General features: G+C 46.7%; 1 protein-coding gene across 1 annotated transcript in view; it reads right to left on the reverse strand.

Moving 5' to 3' along the window:
* KIF9 (kinesin family member 9) overlaps positions 1-23,203 on the reverse strand; it is a 37,879-nt gene that overhangs the window by 12,215 nt on the left and 2,461 nt on the right. The window contains exons 2-16 of the mRNA XM_058179941.1: positions 21,905-22,011; positions 21,635-21,800; positions 20,231-20,337; positions 19,542-19,766; positions 18,970-19,053; positions 18,747-18,839; positions 18,109-18,256; positions 15,640-15,704; positions 12,682-12,759; positions 11,466-11,534; positions 10,952-11,056; positions 9,609-9,664; positions 3,276-3,366; positions 2,960-3,090; positions 1,097-1,297 (exon numbers count right to left, since the gene is read on the reverse strand). Coding sequence (XP_058035924.1) covers positions 1,097-1,297; positions 2,960-3,090; positions 3,276-3,366; positions 9,609-9,664; positions 10,952-11,056; positions 11,466-11,534; positions 12,682-12,759; positions 15,640-15,704; positions 18,109-18,256; positions 18,747-18,839; positions 18,970-19,053; positions 19,542-19,766; positions 20,231-20,337; positions 21,635-21,800; positions 21,905-22,006 — 1,721 coding nt within the window. The 5' untranslated portion in view covers positions 22,007-22,011. The remainder of the gene's footprint in view (positions 1-1,096; positions 1,298-2,959; positions 3,091-3,275; positions 3,367-9,608; positions 9,665-10,951; positions 11,057-11,465; positions 11,535-12,681; positions 12,760-15,639; positions 15,705-18,108; positions 18,257-18,746; positions 18,840-18,969; positions 19,054-19,541; positions 19,767-20,230; positions 20,338-21,634; positions 21,801-21,904; positions 22,012-23,203) is intronic.

Here is a 23,203-nt window from a genome sequence, read left to right on the forward strand (position 1 = left end):
CTAATTCTTGTTTGGTTCTCTCCCTGATGAGTTTCCATCCACTGCTTCTTGTCCTGCCTTCAGGGGCTTTGGAGAATAGTTTGGCCCCCTCTTCCTTCTCAATATCCCTTAGATATTTTAAAACTGCTACCATGTCACCTCATGTCCTTCTTTTCATTAAACTAGACCTATCCAGTTCCTGCAATTGTTCTTTATATATTTTAGCCTCCATGCTCTTCTCTGTGCTCTTCCCAGAGTCTCAACATCCTTTTTATATCATGGCAACCAAAACTAGACATAATATTCCAAGGGTGGTCTTAACAAGGCCTTATAAAACGATACCAACGCTTCATGTGATCTTGAGTCTGTCCTTCTGTCAATGAGACCGAGGGATGCCATTGGCCTTTTTGGCAGCTGCACCACATGGCTGGCTCAGGTTTAAGTGATTGTCCCTCTCAACGTTATTGCTCTTGAGCCAAGTTTCACTGGTACTGGCCTTGCTGTAGATAGTGAAGGCGCAGTGGACCTTTCACTGCCGTCTGAAAAAACAAGTCCCCTCCTGCACCTCTTTCTCCATCTGTTGTACAGCTGTCGGCTCTGCAGCCCCTTATCAGACTGTTTCCCTGAGCAGTATCTCTTTGCTCTTTCCCCCAAGGTCCTTCTCAAATAGCAGAAGGACAGCATTGGAAGGGACCTTGGAGGTCTTCTAGTCCAGGGATCTCCAGCCTTGGCAACTTAGACTTGTGGACATCTGGGAATTCTGGGAGTTGAAGTCCACAAAGTCTTGAAGTTGCCAAGGATGGAGACCCCTGTTCTAGTGCAACCTGATGCTCAAGGGGGAAACCTGCTATTAAATCTTTGTCCTTTACAGAATCAGAAATGAGGGACAGTCTCCTCTGAGCCTCTTGCTCTGCCCATTGCACAGCTGTGGGCTCTGAGGTGTCTTATCCGGCTGTTCCCTAAGCACCATCTCTTCGCTCGATCTCCCAAGGTCTATCCTCACGTGGCAGCTCGTTCATGCCAGAATCGCCGCCTCTTGCAGAGGGGGACCGGGACTCGCAGGCTGGAGACTGGTTACAAAGAACGGCCCAAGCTTAAACCAGGGAACCAAGGCTACCTGGGTCTGATGCTGCTGTCATCCCTGGGGGCCGAGTCAGAACGATGCGTGTCAAGGCTGGAGGCCTCCTGGTCACGGAACAGGCCTTCTTTCCCTTCCAGGTCCTTGGTGCTGGCCACCACTTGGCTGCGAGATCCCGAAAGGGTTTCCAGGTCCTTTCCGGAAAGTGGGCTCCCCAGGCCTTCCTTGCGAGTGGTGGGGCTGGAAGACAAAGACAAGGTCAGAATGCCAGCGGGCTGAGTGGGGAGCAGGCTGAGCTCAGTTGTGGAGCCCCGTGTGAGCCATTTGCGGAAAGTGGGCATGGCCGCCTGAGGATCCCAGGGGCTGGCAGATCTCATCAAAGGCAGGTCAAAAACTAAGGGAAAAGATGAGGGCAGGCAGCCCTTGACTCACAACTATTCATTTAGTGACCAACAGCACTGTAACGTCAGGGATCCAAGTAACACCCCCAATGAAATAAACCTCCGAGGCTAGAAGTTCCTCAAAGTTCCATTTTATTCGAGATGACATCTTGGCACATCTGGGACAAGCCGAATCTGAAAGGTTCCAGGTTTCCCCCACCCAAAAGGAAGTCCAAGTTCCTTCCCCTGCACCCAAGAGTCCACCACATGGTCTCATCAATGCACCGTCTCCACTGGAGAGCCCCCCATCCCCCGTCACGCCACTCCAGGTGCAGGCCCAAATGTCCTTGACTTTTAGAGAAAGGAATCCTATTATGGCTAAATACTTCTAGCAACTCCATACAAACCCCTCCTCCCAGTTTCCCACAGACTAGGGGTAGCAGCCCTGACGATCCAAGAGAAAAGATGGTCTCCAGGACCGACACACTAATAAAAGTTACTTAGGTCCTTGTGCTTATACCCATCACAGGGAGGGAGGGAGGGAAGGAAGGAGGGAGGGAAGGAACAAAGGAAGGAAGGAGAGGGAGAGAAGGAAGGAGGGAGAGAGAGGGAAGGAGGGAAGGGAGGGAGGGAGGGAGGAAAGGAAGGAAGGAACGAAGGAATGAGAGAGAGGGAAGGAAAGGAGAGAAGGAAGGAGGGAGGGAAGGGAAGGAGAGAAGGAAGGGAGGGAGGGAGGGAGGAAAGGAAGGAAGGAACGAAGGAATGAGAGAGAGGGAAGGAAAGGAGAGAAGGAAGGAGGGAGGGAAGGGAAGGAGAGGGAGAGAGAGGGAAGGAAGGGAGGAGGGAGGAAAGGAAGGAAGGGAGGAATGAGAGAGAGGAAAGGAGGGAAGGAAGGAAGGAAGGAGAGAGAGAGAAGGAAGGAGGGGGAGAAGGGGGAGGGAGAGGGAGCGGGGGAAGGAAAGAAGGAAGGAGTGAGTGAGAGGGAGGGAGGGAGAGAAAGGGAAGGAAGGAAAAGAGAGGGAGAGAAGGAAGGAGAGAGAGGGAAGGAAGGGAGGAGGGAGGAAAGGAAGGAAGGGAGGAATGAGAGAGAGGAAAGGAGGGAAGGAAGGAAGGAAGGAGAGAGAGAGAAGGAAGGAGAGGGAGAGGGGGGAGGGAGAGGGAGAGGGGGAAGGAAAGAAGGAAGGAGTGAGTGAGAGGAGGGAGGAGAGAAAGGAAGGAAGGAAAGAGAGGAGAGAAGGAAGGAGAGAGGGAAGGAAGGAGGAGGAGGAAAGGAAGGAAGGAAAGAGAGGGAGGAAAGGAAGGAAGGAAGGAAGGAAGGAGAGAGAGAAGGAAGGAGAGGAGAGGGAGGGAGGGGGAGGGAGAGGGGGAAGGAAAGAAGGAAGGAGTGAGTGAGAGGGAGGGAGGGAGAGAAAGGGAAGGAAGGAAGGAGAAGAGAGGGAGGGAAGGAAGGAGAGGGAGGGAGGCAGGGGAAGGGAGGGAGGAAGGAAGGAAGGAAAAGAGGGAGGGAGAGAAAGAAACCAACCTGGTCTGTTCTTTCCCCTTCTTGGCTTTTATTTTCTTGCCAGGCTTGGAGGAGAAAGGGGCTGTGCCGATGCCGAACCCTTGTCCGTCCATTTCTCCAACCAGATGTCCCTCAGCGTCCACTATTCCTGCCTGGGGAGAGCGAAGAGCAGGAGCCAGGTGTGAATCCATCTGGAATCAGCCTCCTTGCCGGATCAAATCCATCAGGCTAAACTCTGAACTCCCACTTCCCAAACCTGGGTTTGCCTTAAAATTTTTGAAACCGGGGAGAAGATCATCTAAGATAGGAAGCCCCACAAAGTTTCTTCTTCACTTACCTTCTGAACAGCCGACAGCGTCGCAAAGTCGTTCTTGTCTATAAGGGCATATTTGCTCCGCAATCGGGCTTCCACTTCCTGATCTTGTTGGCTGAAAGTAACACGCATTGGCTCAGTTCACACAAGACACTAAACTAAGTTGCCTATCATCAACAAAAGCAGCCACCGATAGAAGAGAAAAATTGTAGCTGAGGCTTGAAAGCTGGGCTCCTCAGTGCTCTCTGAACTCGGTGGGGTTTTTTTGCAGATGTTTCATGACCCAGCTAGGGAATGTTATCAGTGCTAGGAGAGAGGGGGGATTAGAAAGAGGAGAAGGAAAAGGAGAAGGAGGAGGAGGAGGAAAAGGAGAAGAAGGAGGAGGAGGAGAAGGAGAAGGAGAAGGAGGAGAAGGAGAAGGAGGAGGAGGAGGAGGAGGAGGAAAAGGAGAAGAAGGAGGAGAAGAAGGAGGAGGAGGAGGAGAAGGAGGAGAAAGAGAAGGAGAAGGAGAAGGAGAAGGAGAAGGAGAAGGAGAAGGAGAAGGAGGAGGAGGAGAAAGAGGAGGAGGAGGAGGAGAAAGAGGAGGAGGAGGAGGAGGAGGAGGAGGAGGAGAGCGGAGCTCCTTGGTAGTCTCCGAGCTTGTCTTTTTACTTGGTGATGTTTCATGATCCAACATCACCACAGCTAGAAAGAAGTGGGGAAGGAGAAGGAGGAGGGAGGAAGAAGAGGAGGAGGAGAACTGTGGGATCCTCCCTCTTTCTGCTGGGTGGTGTTGTTGCAGATATTTTTTGAACCAACTAGTAAACATCTCATTGGTAGGTGTTAGGAGGAGGAGGAAGAAAAAGATAAGAGTGGAAAAATGATATGGTCCTCTTTCAACTTGTTTGTTTCCATGCAGACCTTGGGTACAACTAGCATCAGCTGTGCTCAAAGGGTCTATGTATAGAGAGAGCAACCCCCCTCCCTTCTAGCACCGATGATGCTCCTTCACTGGTTCATGAAACCTCTGCAAGAAACCAACCAAGGCCAGAGACCACCAAGGAACCCCCCAGTCCTCCTCCTCCTCCTCCCCACCCACCCACCCTCCTCTTCCTCCTCCTTTTCCTATCCAGAAGCCCCCTCTCTTCTAGCACTGAAATTGTTCCCTAGTTGGGTCATGAAACATCTGCAAGAAAAGAACTAAGCTCAGAGACCATTAAGGTCCGACAAAAAGTCAGCCATATTAGGAGATGACAAGAGGTGGACCTAGTTAGGCCTGGAAGTCTAAGTAAGATCAACAGTGATAGATGCTTGGATGGAATACCACCAGGAAATCCAAGGGTCGAAGGCAAGACCAGGAGATAGAAGAAAACAATTCCTGAAGGACTCACAAAAATAGAATAAAATAGGAATAGAGAAAGAACAGAATAGATTAGAACAATATAAATCATAAGACATAAGCAACAAGATTGAGACAGATGATAGGAAAGAAGAGACGAAGAATAGCAATACAGCCCTACTAAATAAAAAGGTAAAGGTTCCCCTCGCACATACGTGCTAGTCGTTCCTGACTCTAGGGGGTGGTGCTCATCTCCGTTTCAAAGCCGAAGAGCCAGCGCTGTCCGAAGACGTCTCCGTGGTCATGTGGCCGGCATGACTGAACGCCAAAGGCGCACGGAATGCTGTTCCCTTCTCACCAAAGGTGGTCCCTATTTTTCTATTTGCATTTTTTACCTGCTTTCGAACTGCTAGGTTGGCAGAAGCTGGGACAAGTAATGGGAACTCACCCCGTTAAACGGCATAAATACTATTTAGTATTTATTACTAAATAGTTTGAGGAAATTGGTTATTTAGCAGAGGAGGAGAAGGAGGAGGGAGGGGTGTACATGGGGGGGGGGCGGGAGAAAACTATCCTTTTGTTTATTTACTCTGCAATGCCTTACAGCAGGAAGGGGAGGGGAGACGTTGAAACAGTTTGTGTCCAGGATTCACTGTGACCAAGGAAAGAGCCTGGATGCAGCCAGTGCCATGAAGCTCCACCTGAGGGTTTCTCTCACTCTTTAGCTGCCATCAAGTCAGCCTTGGCTGGCCAGGGGACTCTGGGAGCCAAAGTCTGCACAAGCCTTAAAGCTGCCAAAGTTTAGAGACCCCCCACCCCAGCTTGACAAATTAATACAATACGGCTGCTGCGGCCAGAACCACAGAACCTCCAGCTGCTCTCCAGATCTTAGCCTGACCTACCTAGCCTGTAATACTAACTCCACCGCTTTGGTCTAGGCTGTAGGGAGGGAGCTTGCTGGAAGGGTCTTGGGATCAGACTTGGGGACACCTCCCCCCCCATTCCCCCCCCCCAGTCCCATCTCTCCTACTTCTCAGGCAGAGGGCTTCTGATGGAGCTTTCCATGATGGGCCCCTTGTTCTCTGAAGCCTCTTTGATGTCATAATACAAGGGCACCAGCAGGACAACATGAACTCTACAATGTTGGCAGGGGGGCAGAGGTCGGCCCCGAGGCACCTCACCTGTGGGGTGTCTCAGGGGTTGATTCTCTCGCCCCTTCTGTTCAACATCTATATGAAGCCGCTGGGTGAGATCATCAGCGGCTTTGGAGTGAGGTATCATCTGTACGCTGATGACACGCAGCTGTACTTTTCCACCCCGGGCCACCCCAACGAAGCTATCGAAGTGCTGTCCCGGTGCCTGGAAGCCATACGGGTCTGGATGGGGAGAAACAGACTCAAGCTCAATCCCTCCAAGACGGAGTGGCTGTGGATGCCGGCACCCCGGTACAGTCAGCTGCAACTTCAGCTGACTGTTGGGGGCGAGCTATTGGCCCCAATGGAAAGGGTGCGCAACTTGGGTGTTCTCCTGGATGGACGGCTGTCGTTTGACGATCACCTGGCGGCCGTCTCCAGGAGGGCCTTTTACCAAGTACGCTTGGTCCGCCAGCTGCGCCCCTTCCTTGACTGGGATGCCTTATGCACGGTCACTCATGCTCTTGTCACCTCTCGTTTGGATTATTGCAATGCTCTCTACAAGGGGCTACCCTTGAAGTGCACCCGGAGGCTTCAGTTAGTTCAGAATGCAGCTGCGCGGGTGATAGAGGGAGCCACACGTTGTAACACCACTCCTGCGCAGTTTGCACTGGCTTCCTGTGGTCTTTCGGGTGCGCTTTAAGGTCTTGGTTACCACCTTTAAAGCGCTCCATGGCTTGGGGTCCGGGTACTTATGGGACCGCCTGCTGTTACCTTATGCCTCCCACTGACCCATACGCTCTCACAGAGAGGGTCTTCTCAGGGTGCCGTCCGCCAGGCAGTGCTGACTGGCAACACCCAGAGGAAGGGCTTTCTCTGTGGGGGCTCCCACCCTGTGGAACGAGCTTCCCCCAGGGCTGCGCCAACTTCCCGACCTCCGAACCTTCCGCCGCGAGCTTAAGACACATCTATTTATTTGCGCAGGGCTAGCCTAGGGTTTTTAGTTTTAAATTTAGTTTTAATGGGGTTTTATACTATTTTAGTGATATTTTAATTTCGGCCTAATTAATAAGTTTTTTAATTGTTGTTTTTATTTGTATTATTCTTATGTTTTTATTTGGCTGTACACCGCCCTGAGTCCTTCGGGAGATAGGACGGTATAAAAATTCAAATAAATAAATAAATAAAAATAAAACTGAAGAATGGAAGGAAACCTTCGGTCCCTGCCCTTCTAGTGCCCCAAGTACCAGCTAGGCGTTGTTCTTGGCATAGCCTTTGTTCTCATCTTTCAAAATCTACCTTTTGAAAAAGAAGATAAAATTTACTCTAGAGTTGTTCTTATTGGGTATAACTACAGACTGTACAGTTATAGTGGCTAAGCTGATTCTAAATCTAATAACAGCAGCGAGATTTTTGATTGTACAATACTGGAAGAGAGAAGATTTACCTACGATTGAAGAATGGATACTTAAAGTATCAAACGTAGCAGAAATGGCAAAAATTTCTGCGTATTTGAAAGAACATTCACAAGAAAAATATGTATTGGAGTGGAACAGGACTGATTATGTTCAAAACAAGTATCGGACTAAAAAGTATCAAATAGCTTATGAATAACGTTATGAATGGCATATATTAATTAATGTATATGTTTAAATGGGAAAGGGGAGTTAAGGGGGTGTTGGAAGAGAGTGGATATGAGTTAAGATTTTTGTGGTATTTTAGCTTATGATGGATAAATGTTATACCCTGCATTTTGTTCTGGGAAGTCTGGGGGGGGGGGGCAGAAGGAGGAGGGAGGGGGGAAGTGGCGGAGGGGAACAATGGTTTAAAAATTTGTTCTTTGTAAAACTTTTTCAATAAAAAAAAAATCTACCTTTGGAACTGACTGATGGATTGACACCCACCCTTCCCCATTTCCTTCCTTCCACCCACCCACCCATCCATCCTTTCTTCTGCTGGTAATATTGAACTGCAAACTAGGGCATACAAAACCTTTGCCGGACCAATTCCTTGAATGCAGCTCGTCTGTCTGGAACCCATAATGCGTATCGGACATTAATACAATCAAGAGAGTCCAGAGATATTTCGCGAGAAGAGTCCTCCACTCCTCCGCTCGCAACAAAATCCCTTATGCCACCAGACTCCAAATTTTGGGCTTAGACAACTTAGAACTTCGCCGTAGTACATAAAATCATCTGCTACCTGTCAATGACTACTTCAGCTTCAATCACAACAATACACGAGCACACAATAGATACAAACTCATGATAAATCGATCCAAACTAGACGGCAGAAAATACGACTTCAGTAACAGAGTGGTCAACGCCTGGAATGCACTACCTGACTCTGAGGTTTCTTCCCCAAATCCCCAAAACTTTGACCTTAGACTAGGGGTCTCCAACCTTGGTCCCTTTAAGACTTGTGGACTTCAATTCCCAGAGTTCCTCAGCCAGCTTAAAGGGACCAAGGTTGGAGACCCCTGCCTTAGATGGTCTACTGTCGACCTCACCCCATTCCCAAGAGGTCTGTAAGAGGCCGGCATAAGAGCACCTGCGTGCCTACCGTCCCTGTCCTAATGCTTTCTTTTATTCGTACCCTTTACATATGTTTATAATTATGTTTACATTTGTATGTCATAAAATACATGCTTGACAAAAATAAAAAAATATACTAATCTATCATTTATATAAAGGTAGTCATCAGTTTACAATGATGACTGTTCAAAGTTGCAACAGCAAGGAAGAAAGTGAGTTATGACTGCTTTTCACATTTATGACCTTCGCAGCGTCCCCGTGGTCACGCGATCAAAATTCAGGTGCTCGGCAACTGGTTCACATTAATGACCGTTGTTGTGTACCCCCAGGGGTGGGGGTGGGCAGGTGGGGGGGGTCATGTGACCCCCATTTGCGACCTTCTGACAAGCGAAGTCAAGAGGAAAGGTAGATTCCCTTAACGACAGGGTTACTGACTTAACAACTGCAGAGATTCACTTAACAAATGAGGCACGAAAGGTCGCAAAGCTCACTAAACAAATGTCTCACTTGACCACAGAAATTTTGGGCTCAATTATGGTCGTAAAGGACTACTTATATTATCTATCTCTTATGTTCTTTAGTTATAAATATTACCTATATCTTTATGTCTATTATCCCTCTACCATTTATCCATTATCTATCTGGCATTATCATTTGTTTCATCTACTACTTATTTATCCTTATTATCTATCATTTATCTATTACTATTATTAGTTTCATCTACTACTTATTTATCATTATATCTCTCTCCCTCTCTCATTTACCTATTATCTATCTCATATACCCTTTACCTACCTTAATTAACCATCTAAATATCTTATATTTACCTATTGATTATCTCTGTCCCTGTCTTTTCCTCTTGTATTTCAGGGTTTTAAAACACGTTCCATACTTTTACTGTGTTCAAAAGTCCAGTAAATAAAGACAGCCTGATGTTGGAGTCTTGGTCCTTTTGGTAGGAATCTTGGCTCCTGCCTTAGGGCTGCTTGGAGAAGCTGTCAGGTGTTGCCTCTGGAGGCTAGTCTACCAAGGAAAGCCCAGACCAAGGGAACCCTCCTCTAACAGTCAGACCCCAGTTTCTCCTTCTAGTTTTGGAGGTACAGGAATAGATGATGTCTCAGGAGGGCGTTTTCTTGCTAAATCCATTCTGCCCAACGGGCATTTTTTAGCTAGAAACATTAAAAATCATGGCTGCAAATGGCCCTAAATGTGAAGCCCCCATGTGATTGTGTGTGTGTGTCCATGCATAGGGAGCAACCAAAACTTTGAAATTGGGCTAAATACCTAGTTTCCGTACACCCATCAAAACCCTGAACAGATGCTGAGCGACTGGTCGTTAAGCGAGGACTACCTGCATTCCCAAAGCTCTTACCTTAAGATGATTTTGAACTGGTTAAAGATCTCTTGGATTTGACGGATGCTCGTGATCTGTAGGAAAAAGGGAGAAGGTTGTCATTGGGAGCTCAGGATCACCCTTAAAGTTTGTGCCAGGAGTGACCCACAAATCTTATTGGACAAAGCTGGCTTAAAAAAAAAAAAATCACAGACCCCCCCCCCCCACACACACCAAAGTGAAAAGAAGCAAATTCTTTCCCTCGAAGTGTATATCCATTTGTTCTGTTCTCAATCCTATGGAGATCCACTTTACGGATTCAACTGCCCGCCACTTTGGATCCAACCTGAGCTACAAGGAATCCCATCCACATGATTCCCTGCCCTGGGTGGGTGGTTTTGAATCATCCACCAAGTCTATTATGCATTTAAACACAGGAGCGTAATCCTACAAACCCCATCATTCCCTGCAGTGTTTCTCAGCCTCTAAGAGGTGTGGGAGCTTCCAGAATTCCCCAACCAGCAGGAGAGTGGAGGACTTCCTGTATTTCATAGGAATCTTCCTAGACTGGCAGTTTCCAGCTAGGACAGATAGCAGAGCCGGCTGGGGGATTCTGGGGGTGGAAGTCCTTCCCTCTTAAAATTGCCAGAGTTGAGAATCAACCTTCTTCTCAGGGATGCTAACTCCCTCAAATAGATTTGCCGGGCTGGATACAGGGAGTCCTCGATTTATGACCACATATGAGCCCAAAATTCCTGTCGCTAAACAAACATTGATTAAGTGAATTTCGGCCCATTTGCCGACCTTTCTTGCCATCGTCGTTAAGTGAATCACTGCAGTTCATAAGTGAGTCACATGGTTTTAAGTGAGTTTGGTTAACTTTTCTGGTCAGAAGGTTGCTGAGCCCGGGATGCTACAGTCGTCATAAATATGAATCAGCTACCAAGCGGCTGAATTTTGATCACATGACCTTAGGGAATGCCACAATGATCGTTAAGTGTGAAAAACGGCCCTAAGTCCCTTTTTTCAGTGCTGCATGTAACAGTCACTAAATGAACTGTTGTAAGTTAAGGTCTACCTGTACAGATTTCCCAGACTGGATATTTGAGGCTAGAAACTGGGTGACCCTGAATTCTACTCCTGCCTAGGGAACAAAAGCCAACTGGGTGACCTTCAGCCAGCCACTTTCTCTCAGCCCTAGAAAAGAAGCAACGGCAAATCTTTTCTGGGAAAACCTTGCCGGGCAGGTTGCCAAGGGGAGACTTGTCCAGGCAGTCTTTCAGAATCGGATGGGGGTGGGGTGGGGGGGGGAAAAGATATACATATATCCAGACCCTCTGAAGGACTTAAACATCCTTCGTCTCCGCCAGCGAGCGACTCACATCTAACTCATCAATGGAGCCCTCCAGAAAGCGACGGACTTGAGAGTTGATTTCTGTGATCTGGATTTCGTTCAGAGGCTCGTAGGTCACCGGTGGGCGATTGAGCTAAAGGGGGAAGATCAAAGAATCGATCAAGGACTCTCTTTAATCGCCTTAAGTAAAACACAGGGTCGTAGGATGGGAGGGGACTTCAGAGGTCATCTAGTCCAACACCACCACCACCCCCCGCTCGAGCAGCAGACCCTTACAGAATCATAGAAGGACGGATGGAAGGGACCTCGGAGGTCATCTAGTCCAACCCCATCCTGCTCAAAGAGGAGACCCTCACAGAATCGTAGAATGACGGAGCTGGAAGGGACCTCTAAGGCCATCTAGTCCAACACCCCTGCTCAAGCAGCAGACTCTTACAGAATCATAGAACGACAAAGCTGGCTGAGGGACTCTGGGAGTTGAAGTCCACAAGTCTTAAAAGAGCCAGGTTTGCAGACCTCTGGCCTAGGAGGTTGATTCTTACCAAACTGTTGTGCATCGCCAACTCTTCTTTCAGGTAGAGGACCTCTTTCTCCAAGTTCTTCACCATCCTCTAAGCAGACAAGAATGGCACGGACTGAGTGGTAGGAGAGTCAAAGTCAGGGGCTGCCCAAAGATGCTAACAGATCCCAGGAAGCACAAGGTGTTCCTTAGAATCCGAATCCGAATCCTTTAAGCGAGACAAGGGACTACGAGGATGCCCTGATCATCCCTGCACCGATGACATTGCCTAGGTTGGTCATGAAAGCCGTCTGCAAGAAAACCACCCAGCTCAGAGAGCACCAGGGACCCCACAGTCCTCCTCCTCCTCCTCTTCCTCTCTACAAACCTCACTCCCTTCTAACACTGATGATGTTCCCTAGTTGGGTCATGAAACGTCTGCAAGAAAACCACCCAGCTCAGAGAGGACCAAGGACCCCGCCGTTCTCCCAGCTCCTCCTCCTCCTCCTCCTCCTCCTCTTTCTCTTTCTTTTCCTCCTCCTCCTCTTCCTCCTCCTCCTCTTCCTCTCCACAAACCTCACTTCCTTCTAACATTGATTATGTTCCCTAGTAGGGTCATGAAATGTTTGCAAGGAAACCACCAAGCTCAAGTAGCACTAAGAACAGAATAGAATAGAATAGAATAAATAGAATAGAATAGAATTTTTTATTGGCCAAGTGTGATTGGACACACAAGGAATTTGTTTTGGTGCATCTGCTCTCAGTGTACATAAAAGAAAAGATACCTTCATCGATATACAACATTTACAACACAAATGATGGTCATAGGGTACAAAATTAACACTTAATGATACAACACTTAATGATAATCATAGGGTACAAATAAGCAATCTGGAAAAATCAATATCAATATAAATCATAAGGATTACCAGCAACAAGTTACAGTCACAGTCATAAGTGGAAAGAGATTGGGGATGGGAACAATGAGAAGATTAATAGTAGTGCAGATTTAGTAAATTGCCCACCTCCTCCTCTCCACACACCCCACTCCCTTCTAGCACTGATGATGTTACCTAGTTAGGTCATGAAACGTCTGCAAGAAAACCACCAAACTCAGAGAGCACCAAGGACCACACAGTCTTCCTCCTCTTCGCAAATCCCACTCCTTTCTAGTATTGATGATAACACCCCTTGTACTTGATATTTTCTTACACCCAGTCACCCCTTCGAGACAACAGAAAGAGCTCCACAGGACATACCTCCGAGTCGATTTTTTCGTTGACAATCGCCTGGGTGGTCACCCACTTCATTCTGGTGGCAAAACGAAGTGTGGAGAGCTGGAAAAAAATATGAGCATCACCCCGTTTACCAGTTATTTGGGGCTCCCAACCGTTTGTGCTAGAAGATAATCTTTATACAAAAATTTACTTGCAGGTAGTCCTCGACTTACGACCACAACTGAGCACAAAATTTCTGTTGCTAAAAGAGACAATTGTCAGACAATTGCTTGCCTCATTTTGCAACCTTTCTTGCCACTAATTGTTAAGTGAATCACTGACGTTGTGAAGCCGATAACCCGGTCGTTAAGTGAATCTGGCTTCCCCATTGACTTTGCTTGTCAGAAAGTCACAAAAGGGGATCGTGTGACCCCATGGACACGGCGACCGTTATAAATATGAGCCGGTTGCTAAGCGTCTGAATTTTGATCATGTGACCATTGGGGATGCTGCAAGGGTTGCAAGTGTAAAAAATGAACATAAGTCCCTTTTTCACTGCTGTCGTATCCTCAGTCACTAAATGAATTGTTGTAAGCCGAGAACTACCTTTATCATGGTTTTAGATTTCCTGAAAACCAAGAAGTATCTATCATTATTTACTCGATTTGCAAGGTTTCTAGCCGAAATATTTTATTAAAAACAAAACAGGAAGTCACTGGAAAATGCCACGCTCCCCGTGGAGGAAGGATTCATGTTTTGTTCCGTGTCCAAAATAGGCCTCCAAAACATTCTAGGTTTTTTCAGACAGTAGCTTAAAAGTCTGAAATGGCCGCTTGAATCTCTGAAGGTGCCCAGGCCTTATCTAGGTCTATCTGGCCTGAGGATTAATGTCAGGCCTGATAGTGTATTTATTTATTTATTTATTTATTTATTTATTTAGTCACAACAGTATATATAAGCATAACCATGAAAGTAACTATACAATATATAAGCATATATATAAGTATGAGTATGTAATAACTATATTAATTAGATATAATGAAAAGAAACAATAGGACAGGAACGGTAGGCACGCTGGTGCTCTTATGCACACCCATTATAGACCTCTTAGGAAAGGAGTGAGGTCAATAGTAGACAGTTTTTGGTTGAAGCTTTGGGGATTTTGGGAAGAGACCACAGAGTCAGGTAGTGCATTCCAGGCATTAACAACTCTGTTACTGAAGTCATATTTTCTGCAATCAAGATTGAAGCGGTTAACTTAAGTTTAAATCTATTGTTTGCTCTTGTATTGTTGTGATTGAACCTGAAGTAGTCTTTAACAGGAAGGACATTGCATTTTTACTTACTCTTTTCAAGTATCCAAATTATGTTTATATGACTTGTTATCTTATATACGATTGACTGAATAAATGAATAAAATAAGTAAAAATAACTCTCCAGCTTCTTCCTTTGCTGGCATCCTGGTGTAAAAACGCAAGTGGGGGGGGAGGGAGGAATTTGGGGAAGTAAAGATCAGGCATGTGGACGGGGAAGACAAAACGAAGGACGGGAGGAGACAGGCTGATAAGAAGCTTGGGATGTCAAACCGGAGTCAGCCAGCTGCCAAGGACGAACCCAGAGAACGCCACGCAAAACTATTCCAGGAAAGCGCCAACCTTCAAAGCTGTTCCCAAAACAACAGAAGGAGATACTATTGAGGGACTGGTTAAGGGTGGGGGGGGCCAGGGGAAGGGGAAAATGGCAACCTTTGTGCAGGAATAGTCAGATCCAGCTTTAGTAAGAACCTTCCACTCAAACAAATGGAGTTGTGGGTCTTTTTTTCGTAAATGTCTAAGTCGGGACAGATCTGACATTATTCATCCCTCTATTCATCTTTTTTTTTAAATTTTATAACAGAGTTGGAAGGGACCTTGGAGGTCTTCTAGTCCAGGGGTCTCCAACCTTGGCAATTTTAAGACTTGTGGACTTTAACTCCCAGAGTTCCTCAGCCAGCTTTGCTGGTTGAAGAACTCCGGGAGTTGAAGTCCACAAGTCTTAAAGTTGCCAAGGTTGGAGACCCCTGTTCTAGTCCAACCCTGTTTAGGCAGGAAACCCTACACCACTTCAGACAAATGGCTATCCAACCTCTCCTTTAAAACCTCCAGTTTTGGAACACCCACAACTTCTGGTGGCAAGCTGTTCCAATGGTTAATTGTCCTCACTGTCAAGAAATTTCTCCTTAGTTCAGGTTGCTTCTCTGCTTCATTAGTTCCCATCCATTGTTCCTTGTCCTGCCTTCTGGTGCTTTGGAAAATAAATTGACACACACATCCCTCTTTGTAGGAGCCCCTCAAATATTAAGAGACTGCTATCCTCTCACCCCTAGTCCTTCTTTTCATTAAACTGGACGTACCCAATTCCAGTAACCGTTCTTTATATGTTTTAGCCTCCATTATCTTAATCATCTTTGTTGCTCTTCTCTGCACTCTTTCCAGAATTTCCACATGTTTTTTTACATCACGGCGACCAAACAATAGATCTTATCCATTTATCTCCCTTATCCATCCACCCATCCATCCATCCATCCATCCATCCATCCACCCATCCACCCACTCACCCATCCACACTTCTTCCATCCTTCCCTCCCTCTCCTTCCCCCACTCCCCCTTCTTCCATCCCTCCATTCATCCACCCCTCCACCCCTCCTTCTTCCATCTCTCCATCCTTCCACCCATCCTTCTTCCGTCCATCCTTCCCTCCATTCCTCCATCCACCCACTCACCCATCCACCCTTCTTCCATCCCTCCCTCCCTTCCCCCATTCACCCTTCTTCCATCCCTCCCTCCCTCCATTCATCCACCCAATTCTATGCATCCACCCATCCTTCTTCCATCCTTCCCTCCATCTTTCTTCCATGCATCCATCCATCCATCCATCCATCCACCCACCCTTCTTCCATCGCTCTATCCATCCTTCCATGCAGACAGACACCCACCCACCCATCCCTGATCTGGCATTTACCGTTTCCACGATGTGAATGGACTCACTGCAGATGTTAGCCACAAGGACAGTGTTGCAGTTCCCACCTAGGAAACAAGAAAAAAGAGGGAACTCCTTAAGAGAGAGGGGACCCATAACATCCCCTGCCTCCCCGCTCTGGGGAAAGGCAGCCCTTTCAACAACATGGAGGAGCCACCATAGAGAAGGCCCTTGGTCTGAGTCCCATCAGATGGATCTCGAGAGGGGATTCGTAACACCTTCCTCCCTGCTTGGCTGGGTAGATGTAAACTGGGATCCCTTTAAAACTTGTGGACTTCAATTCCCAGAGCTCCTCAGCCAGCTTTGCTGGTTGAGGGACTCTGGGAATTGAAGTCCACAAGTCTTAAAGGGACCAAGGTTGGAGACCCCTGTTCCAGATAACCTACCCCTCCCACAAGTAAGGCTTTGAAGGTGGCAACCGGCACCTTAATAGAATAGAATAGAATAGAATAGAATAGAATAGAATAGAATAGAATAGAATAGAATAGAATAGAATTTTTTATTGGCCAAGTGTGATTGGACACACAAGGAATTTGTCTTGGTGCATATGCTCTCAGTGTAGATAAAAGAAAAGATACCTTCATCAAGGTACAACATTTACAACACAATTGATGGTCAATATATCAATATAAATCATAAGGATTGCCAGCAACAAAGTTACAGTCATGCAGTCATAAGTGGAAAGAGATGGGTGATGGGAACGATGAGAAGATTAATAGTAGTGCAGATTTAGTAAATAGTTTGACAGTGTTGAGGGAATTATTTGTTTAGCAGAGTGATGGCCTTCGGGAAAAAACTGTTCTTGTGTCTAGTTGTTCTGGTGTGCAGTGCTCTATAGCGTCGTTTTGAGGGTAGGAGTTGAAACAGTTTATGTCCAGGATGCGAGGGATCTGCAAATATTTTCACGGCCCTCTTCTTGATTCGTGCAGTATACAGGTCCTCAATGGAAGGCAGGTTGGTAGCAATTATTTTTTCTGCAGATAACCATGAAGTGAGATCTGCCCCCATTTTGCAACCTTTCTTGCTACAGTTATTATGAGAACCATTGCAATTGTTAAATCGGTCAGACTGTTGTTAAATGAACCTGGCTTTCTCCACTGACTTTGCTTGTCAGCAGGTCGCAAAAGGGGATCATGTGACCCTGGGACACTGCAACCGTCATAAACATGGATCAGTTGCCAAGCGCCTGAGTCTGGATCATAGTGCCATTGTGATTTCAAACGGTCGCTAAATGCATGGATCTAAGTCGAGGACCACCTGTAACCAAGAACATTTTTTCATTGTTCTATCTTTTAATATTGGTTGATTGATTGATTGATTAGCCCTTGGACCACATCAAAGTGCAGAGTTCCAGAGACAAATTATTTCTGAAATTCGATAAAAGCAATTTAAAATGAAATTGGAATAAAATACAATCTAAGATGAAAATGGGATAAAATACAATAATTTAAGATATAGATAAAATATGATGAAGTTACCATGTTTTCCCGAAAATAAGACCCTGTCTTATATTTTTTTTCAACCCCGAAATAAGCGCTTGGCCTTATTTTCAGGAGGTCTTATTATTTTGGAACAGGTGGAGCAAGACGGGGCTTCTCTTGTTGTCTTACCTGATTTCCAGCTCTGTGTTTAAATATTTTTTGGGAGGGCTTATTTTCGGGGGAGGCTTATTTCAGCGCATGTTCTCCAAAGCCCGATTGGGCTTTTTTTTAAAAAGTTTTTTAGTTTTAATTTTTCTTATACACATATTATAAATGTACATTTTCTTATTCATAGATAATCATATATATTCTCTCTAAAGGAAGCACATTATCTTATCAGGCTTATTATCAGGTATAATAATAATAATAACAACAACAACAACAACAACAACAACAACAACAACAACAACAACAACAGAATTAGAAGGGACCTTGGAGGCCTCCAACCCCCTGCCCAGGTAGGAAACCCTACACCATTTCAGACAAATGGCTATTCAACATTTTCTTAAAAATTTCCAGTGTTGGAGCATTCACAGCTTCTGCAGGCAAGTCGTTCCACTTATTGATTGTTCTAATTGTCAGGAAATTTCTCCTTAGTTCTAAGTTGCTTCTCTCCTTGATTAGTTTCCACCCATTGCTTCTTGTCCTGCCCTCAGGTGCTTTGGAGAATAGTTGGACTCCCTCTTCTTTGTGGCAACCCCTGAGATATTGGAGCTCTGCTATCATTTCTCCCCAGGGTATATTTTGGTGTCACCCCTACAATCTACCCCAGTCAGAACCACTACTTTTTAATCGTTTTGCCTTGTTTCCTCTATATATGTTGATTGCCATCCTGGCATTATTGAACAGGCTGCTGCACCCAGGTTCAATAATGTCAGTCGCGCTTACATTAAACCAGGCTTCAGATGGCAACTGATGGTTACGACCCTGGAAGGGATGGTCGGAGCTTCACAGGGATTTGAATCCCTACCTAAGGAATCTTTCAAGGTGTAGGTCAGCTTGCTCTGCCGAAAGGGGACGTGGTCCCGGCTGCAGTCCGACAAGGCGATGACCACTTGCTCCAGAAACGACAGCGATTTGTTGATGTAAGTTGCTTCCTTCAGCCCAAACCCTTCTGACTGTTCAAAAAGAAAATTTTGGTCAATGGATCTGAAAGAGTTCAGGTGGTCCTTGGCTTACAACAGTTCACTGAGTGGCCATTCCAAGTTACAACGGCCCTGAAAGACGTGACTTATGACCTTTCTTCACACTTAGGACCATTGCAGCACCCCCAGGGTCGCGTGGTCAAAGTTTGGGTGCTTGGCAACCGACTCACTTTTATGGCGGTCGCAGTGCCCCCCAAGGGGGGGGTCACGTGATCCCCTTTTGCGACCTTCTGACCAGCAGTCAATGGGGAAGCCGGATTTGTTTAACGACCGTGTCACTAACTCCACAACAGTGATTCACTTAACAACGATGGGAAGACAAGGTCGTCAAATGGCGCGAAACTCACTTAACAACCCTCTTGGAAATGTTGGGCTCGGGTTTGGTTGTTAAGCGGAGGATTGCCCGCTTCCCCTGGTTTAAAAGCCACTTCGTGAACTCAAAATTTGACTTTTATTGTCTTACTTTGCTCTTTGACAGCCTCTCCGAGCCTGCAAGATCGACCAGATTAATTTTAGAAGTGACGTATCTGGCGTCGGAAAGGATTCTCGAGTGACACTGAAGGGAGAGATCAGATAGGGCATGTTTGAAAAAAAAGAAAGAAAACGACGACACTTTGAATCACACAGGCTGCTGAGTTTTTACAAGCTACGGGCATTAAGCCAAGCCACGTTTCTCCACTACTGACCTCGATGTAGATAGTGAAGATGCAGTGAGATCTAGAGGAATGCTTATTCAGGGCATGCTGACCCACAGATCTGTTGGTGTCGCCCTGGAAGAGAAAGGGAACAATGGAGGCAGCAAGAAGATTCATTTATTCAGCTTCCAAAGTGGAATTAAAAAGAATTCGCTACCTAATAGCCCTGAAGTGCATAAAAGTGCAATACAGGTAGTCCTCGACTTAGGACAGTGTCAGAGAATTCAGGCTCCAGGCCTGCCACAAATCCTACCGCGGCAAGCTGGGAGGGAGGATAGAATAGAGTGAAGAAGACATGAAGCCAAAACAAAATTCTTTCTAGAAAGCCAAGGCCAAGAAGCCCTGCAGCTGTGCTGAGGAGAAGGCGAAGAGATCTTCCCTCCCCGACTGTACCTGACTGGATGGGTGAGGGAGGGGAGGGGGACTTTCTTTGCACTGGAAAAAGCGAGTTATGGCCGGTCCACACGCTTAACAATTGTTGCAATGTCCCCAGAATCAGGCCCTCAGCAACAGTGAATTTAATAAACAACACAAGAATAAATAAAGAGAGTGGGTTCCCTTACCTCGAACAAGAAATTTAATGCAATTTCTTCATTGGGAGCAGGATGGATGGAGAGGCCTTTAATGGAAACCCCCTGGGGGTTCTCCACGATGGACAAGGGGAGGTCGCTCTCTGAGCCGAGAGGGAGGGAGGGGAGGAGGTCCGAGATGACCTCGTTGTGAATCTCCAGGTAGGAAATCCGGACGGTGATAAACTGGCTGCTGTGCTTTTCCATGGACTTGAACACCTGGAGGGGAAGGGGAGCTCATTCGACCTTTATCTATCTACTTACCTACGTACCCATCCTGCCTTTAATCTTTGACTAACTCAAGGTAGGGGACATGACTAATACTCCTTCCTCCTCCCATTTCCCCCACAACAACAACCTTGTGAGGTGGGCTGGGGAGAGAGGGAGGGATTCACCCAAAGTCTGGTTTTCGTGCCTAAGGCAGGACTAGAATTCACCGTCTCCTGGTGATTGGCCCAAAGTCCCCCCAGGTCGCTTTTGTGCCTAAGTGGGACTCCACGGTGATACGGAACCTATCAAATGGCGGGCTTGACTGTTGTCATCGGGGGTGGAAGCTTATTGGTTTTTTAATTTAACTTCTATTCACAGTTACAAGTTGACTGGAGACCTGAGTTGGGGGGGAGCATGCAAGTTTTCATTCATTCCTTCACGAATATACAAATAAATAAATAATTGTCAACCACCTGCTGGAGAGCCCGAGGGATGATCCCCCTGTGCTTGAAGTTTCCGGTGGTTCCTGTCATGGTGAAGGTCTTGCCGGCTCCGGTTTGCCCGTAGCACATGATGGTCCCTAGGGGATGGTTTGGGGGTCAAAAACAGAGAACAATTCTGGCTCTTTCCTAGAGGTGGCAAGCTCCGTTCTGAATAACAGAGCTGGGAGGGACCTTGGAGATCCTCTAGTCTGGAGGCGTCAAACTCGATTTCATTGAGGGCCGCATCGGGGCTGTGTCTGACCTGGAAGGGTCAGCTTGATGTCACTCGTGTCGGGGGCGCCTGTGGTGGTCTGCCAGTGAAAAAGGGCCCCCGAGCTCCGTTTGGGCTGCGATGGCCTCCTGCCGCATGCAACCCTCCTGTTTTTGCTGGCAGAGGCACCGGGGGCTGGTCCTTCACTGTTTCCAGGGTGGCCCCATGGGCCAGATCTAATCACTCTGCGGGCCGGATTCAGCCCCTGGGCCTTGAGTTTAACACCCCTGCTCTAGTCCAACCCCCTGGTTAAACAGGAGACCCTTTTCAAACAAAATGGTTGTCCAGTCCAGTTTTCAAAAAAAACCCTCCAGTAACGGAGCACCCATCACTTCTGGAGGGAAGCCTTCCCACTGATTAATTGTTCCCACTGTCCTGAAATTTTCTGCTTGATTCTAGGTTGCAATGAATCTGTACCAATGCCGATACATGGATTAGATGCCAAAAAATGCAATCCTAGGGTGAAGAATGGTTGCAGGAACTCGGTATGCCTAGTTTAATGAAAAGAAGGACTAGGGGAGACATGATAGCAGTCTTCCAGTATCTCAGGGGTTGCCACAAAGAAGAGGGAGTCAAGCTATTCTCCAAAGCACCTGAGGGTAGAACAAGAAGCGATGGGTGGAAACTTATCAAGGAGAGAAGCAACTTAGAACTAAGGAGAAATTTCCTGACAGTGAGTGAGGACAATTAAACAGTGGAATAGCTTGGCAGCAGAAGCTGTGGGTGCTCCGTCACTGGAGGGTTTCAAGGGCCGTGGTAGCTCAGGCTGTAAGAAGCCTGTTATTAAAACACAGCTGCCTGCAATTACTGCAGGTTCGAGCCCGGCCCAAGGTTGACTCAGCCTTCCACCCTTTATAAGGTAGGTAAAATGAGGACCCAGATTGTTGGGGGGGGCAATAAGTTGACTTTGTAAAAAATATACAAATAGAATGAGACTATTGCCTTATACACTGTAAGCTGCCCTGAGTCTTCGGAGAAGGGCGGGATATAAATGTAAATAAAAAAGAAAAGAAAAGAGGAGACTGGACAGTCAATTGTTTGAAAGGGCAGGGGGTTGGATTAGAAGACCTCCAAGGTCCTTTCCTACTCTGTTATTCTGCTAACAGCGATTGTTAATGGTTTACCGTTATAGCCGTTCAGGGCCTGTGAGACCAGTTCTTTCGCGACTGCATCATAAACCATATCCTGCGACGCGTTGTGGAGAACTCCGTCCATCTTAAATGACCAGTCGGTTAGCTTGTTGTTGACAATGCCTTTGGAACGATCCCGTTCGATATGAATCTCGATCGTCTGGAAGGGGAAGCTGGGTGAGTTCTGCTTTTAAGGTGCATCCATTTCACCAATGGAAAAAAGGACTGAGAGGAGAGGCTATCCAGCGTAATCCTTTTTTTTACCTTGTTGTCGGCTCCAAATTTGATGACGTCTTGAGGAAAGTCGGCCGTGGGTTTGACCCGTGCGAAGGCCTTCACTTTCTTCGAATTGATGGATGTGGCCATGAGGTCTGGGGGAAAGAAATAACAGATGGTCCTCGACTTACGAATTTGCTTAGTTCGCCATTTGAAGTGATGATGGCACTGACTAAGTGACTTATGACCATTCTTCACTCTTACAACTATTGCAGCATCTCTGCGGTCAGGTGATCAAAATTCAGATACTCGGCAATTGGTTCATATATATGATGGCCATAAAGTGGATGGATGGACAGATAGAGGTAAATGATAAGACAGGAAGATCAGACGATGGGTAGGATAGACAGATAGACAGACAGACGAAATGGCGGTCACCGTGTCCCAGGGCCGCATGATCCCCTTCTGTGATCTCCTGAGAACAAAGTCAACGGGGAAGCCAGATTCACTGAACAACTGTGTTACTGACTTAACAACTGCAGGGATTTCGCTTAAATTCATGTGGCAAAATTCACTTAACAAATGGTTGGTTCACTTAGCAACAAAGATTTGTGAACCAGAAGTAAAGCTAAGTAGAACCCACCCCTGGTGGAAATGTTGGTGCTTCTTATGCACTGAATGCAGCCATTTATGGCCTCCTGAAGCCTCGCCCTGCATGTCCCGTTTTTGCGAAAAACGGGACTGTTTTTTGCAAAAATAGGGCGCGCAGAGGCTTTGGAAGGCATGCAGAGTGTTCCTGTGGGCTGGGGAGGGCAAAAATGCCCCCGTTTTTGGCCTCCCAAACCCCCCACGCAACACGTTTCTGCCCTCCCCAACCCCCAGGAGCACTCTGCAGGCCTCCCAAACTCTCTGCACGCCCCGTTCTTGCCAAAACAAGATCCATAGAGGGCTTGGGAGGCCTGCAGAGTGCCCCGGGCGGCTGGGGAGGGCAGAAACTTTTTTTTCTTGCTTACCTCTTCAAAATCTTGGTGCGTCTTACACACCGGTGCATCTTATAGTCCAAAAAATACAGTAATTAGGAGGGAAATTAATATTTTTATTATTCAGTAATGTAAGTTATAGGCTACTCAACTCCCAATGGGTGCCCTGTAAGTCCTTCCTTGGTCTTGTAAGGTTGAATTTATCTAGTCTCGCCTCTCTTTTAACTTTTATATTCAGCTTCTATGTTTTTAACATTTTAACTGTATACTGTCCAAAGTTCTCCTGTGAGAGAGTTGGGCAGTTTCTAAATGGGATAGATATAGATCAGGGGTCTCCAACCTTGGCCACTTTAAGACTTGTGGACTT

The sequence above is a fragment of the Ahaetulla prasina genome, chromosome 4 (genome assembly GCF_028640845.1).
Source record: "Ahaetulla prasina isolate Xishuangbanna chromosome 4, ASM2864084v1, whole genome shotgun sequence".
NCBI classification, from domain to species: Eukaryota; Metazoa; Chordata; class Lepidosauria; order Squamata; family Colubridae; genus Ahaetulla; species Ahaetulla prasina.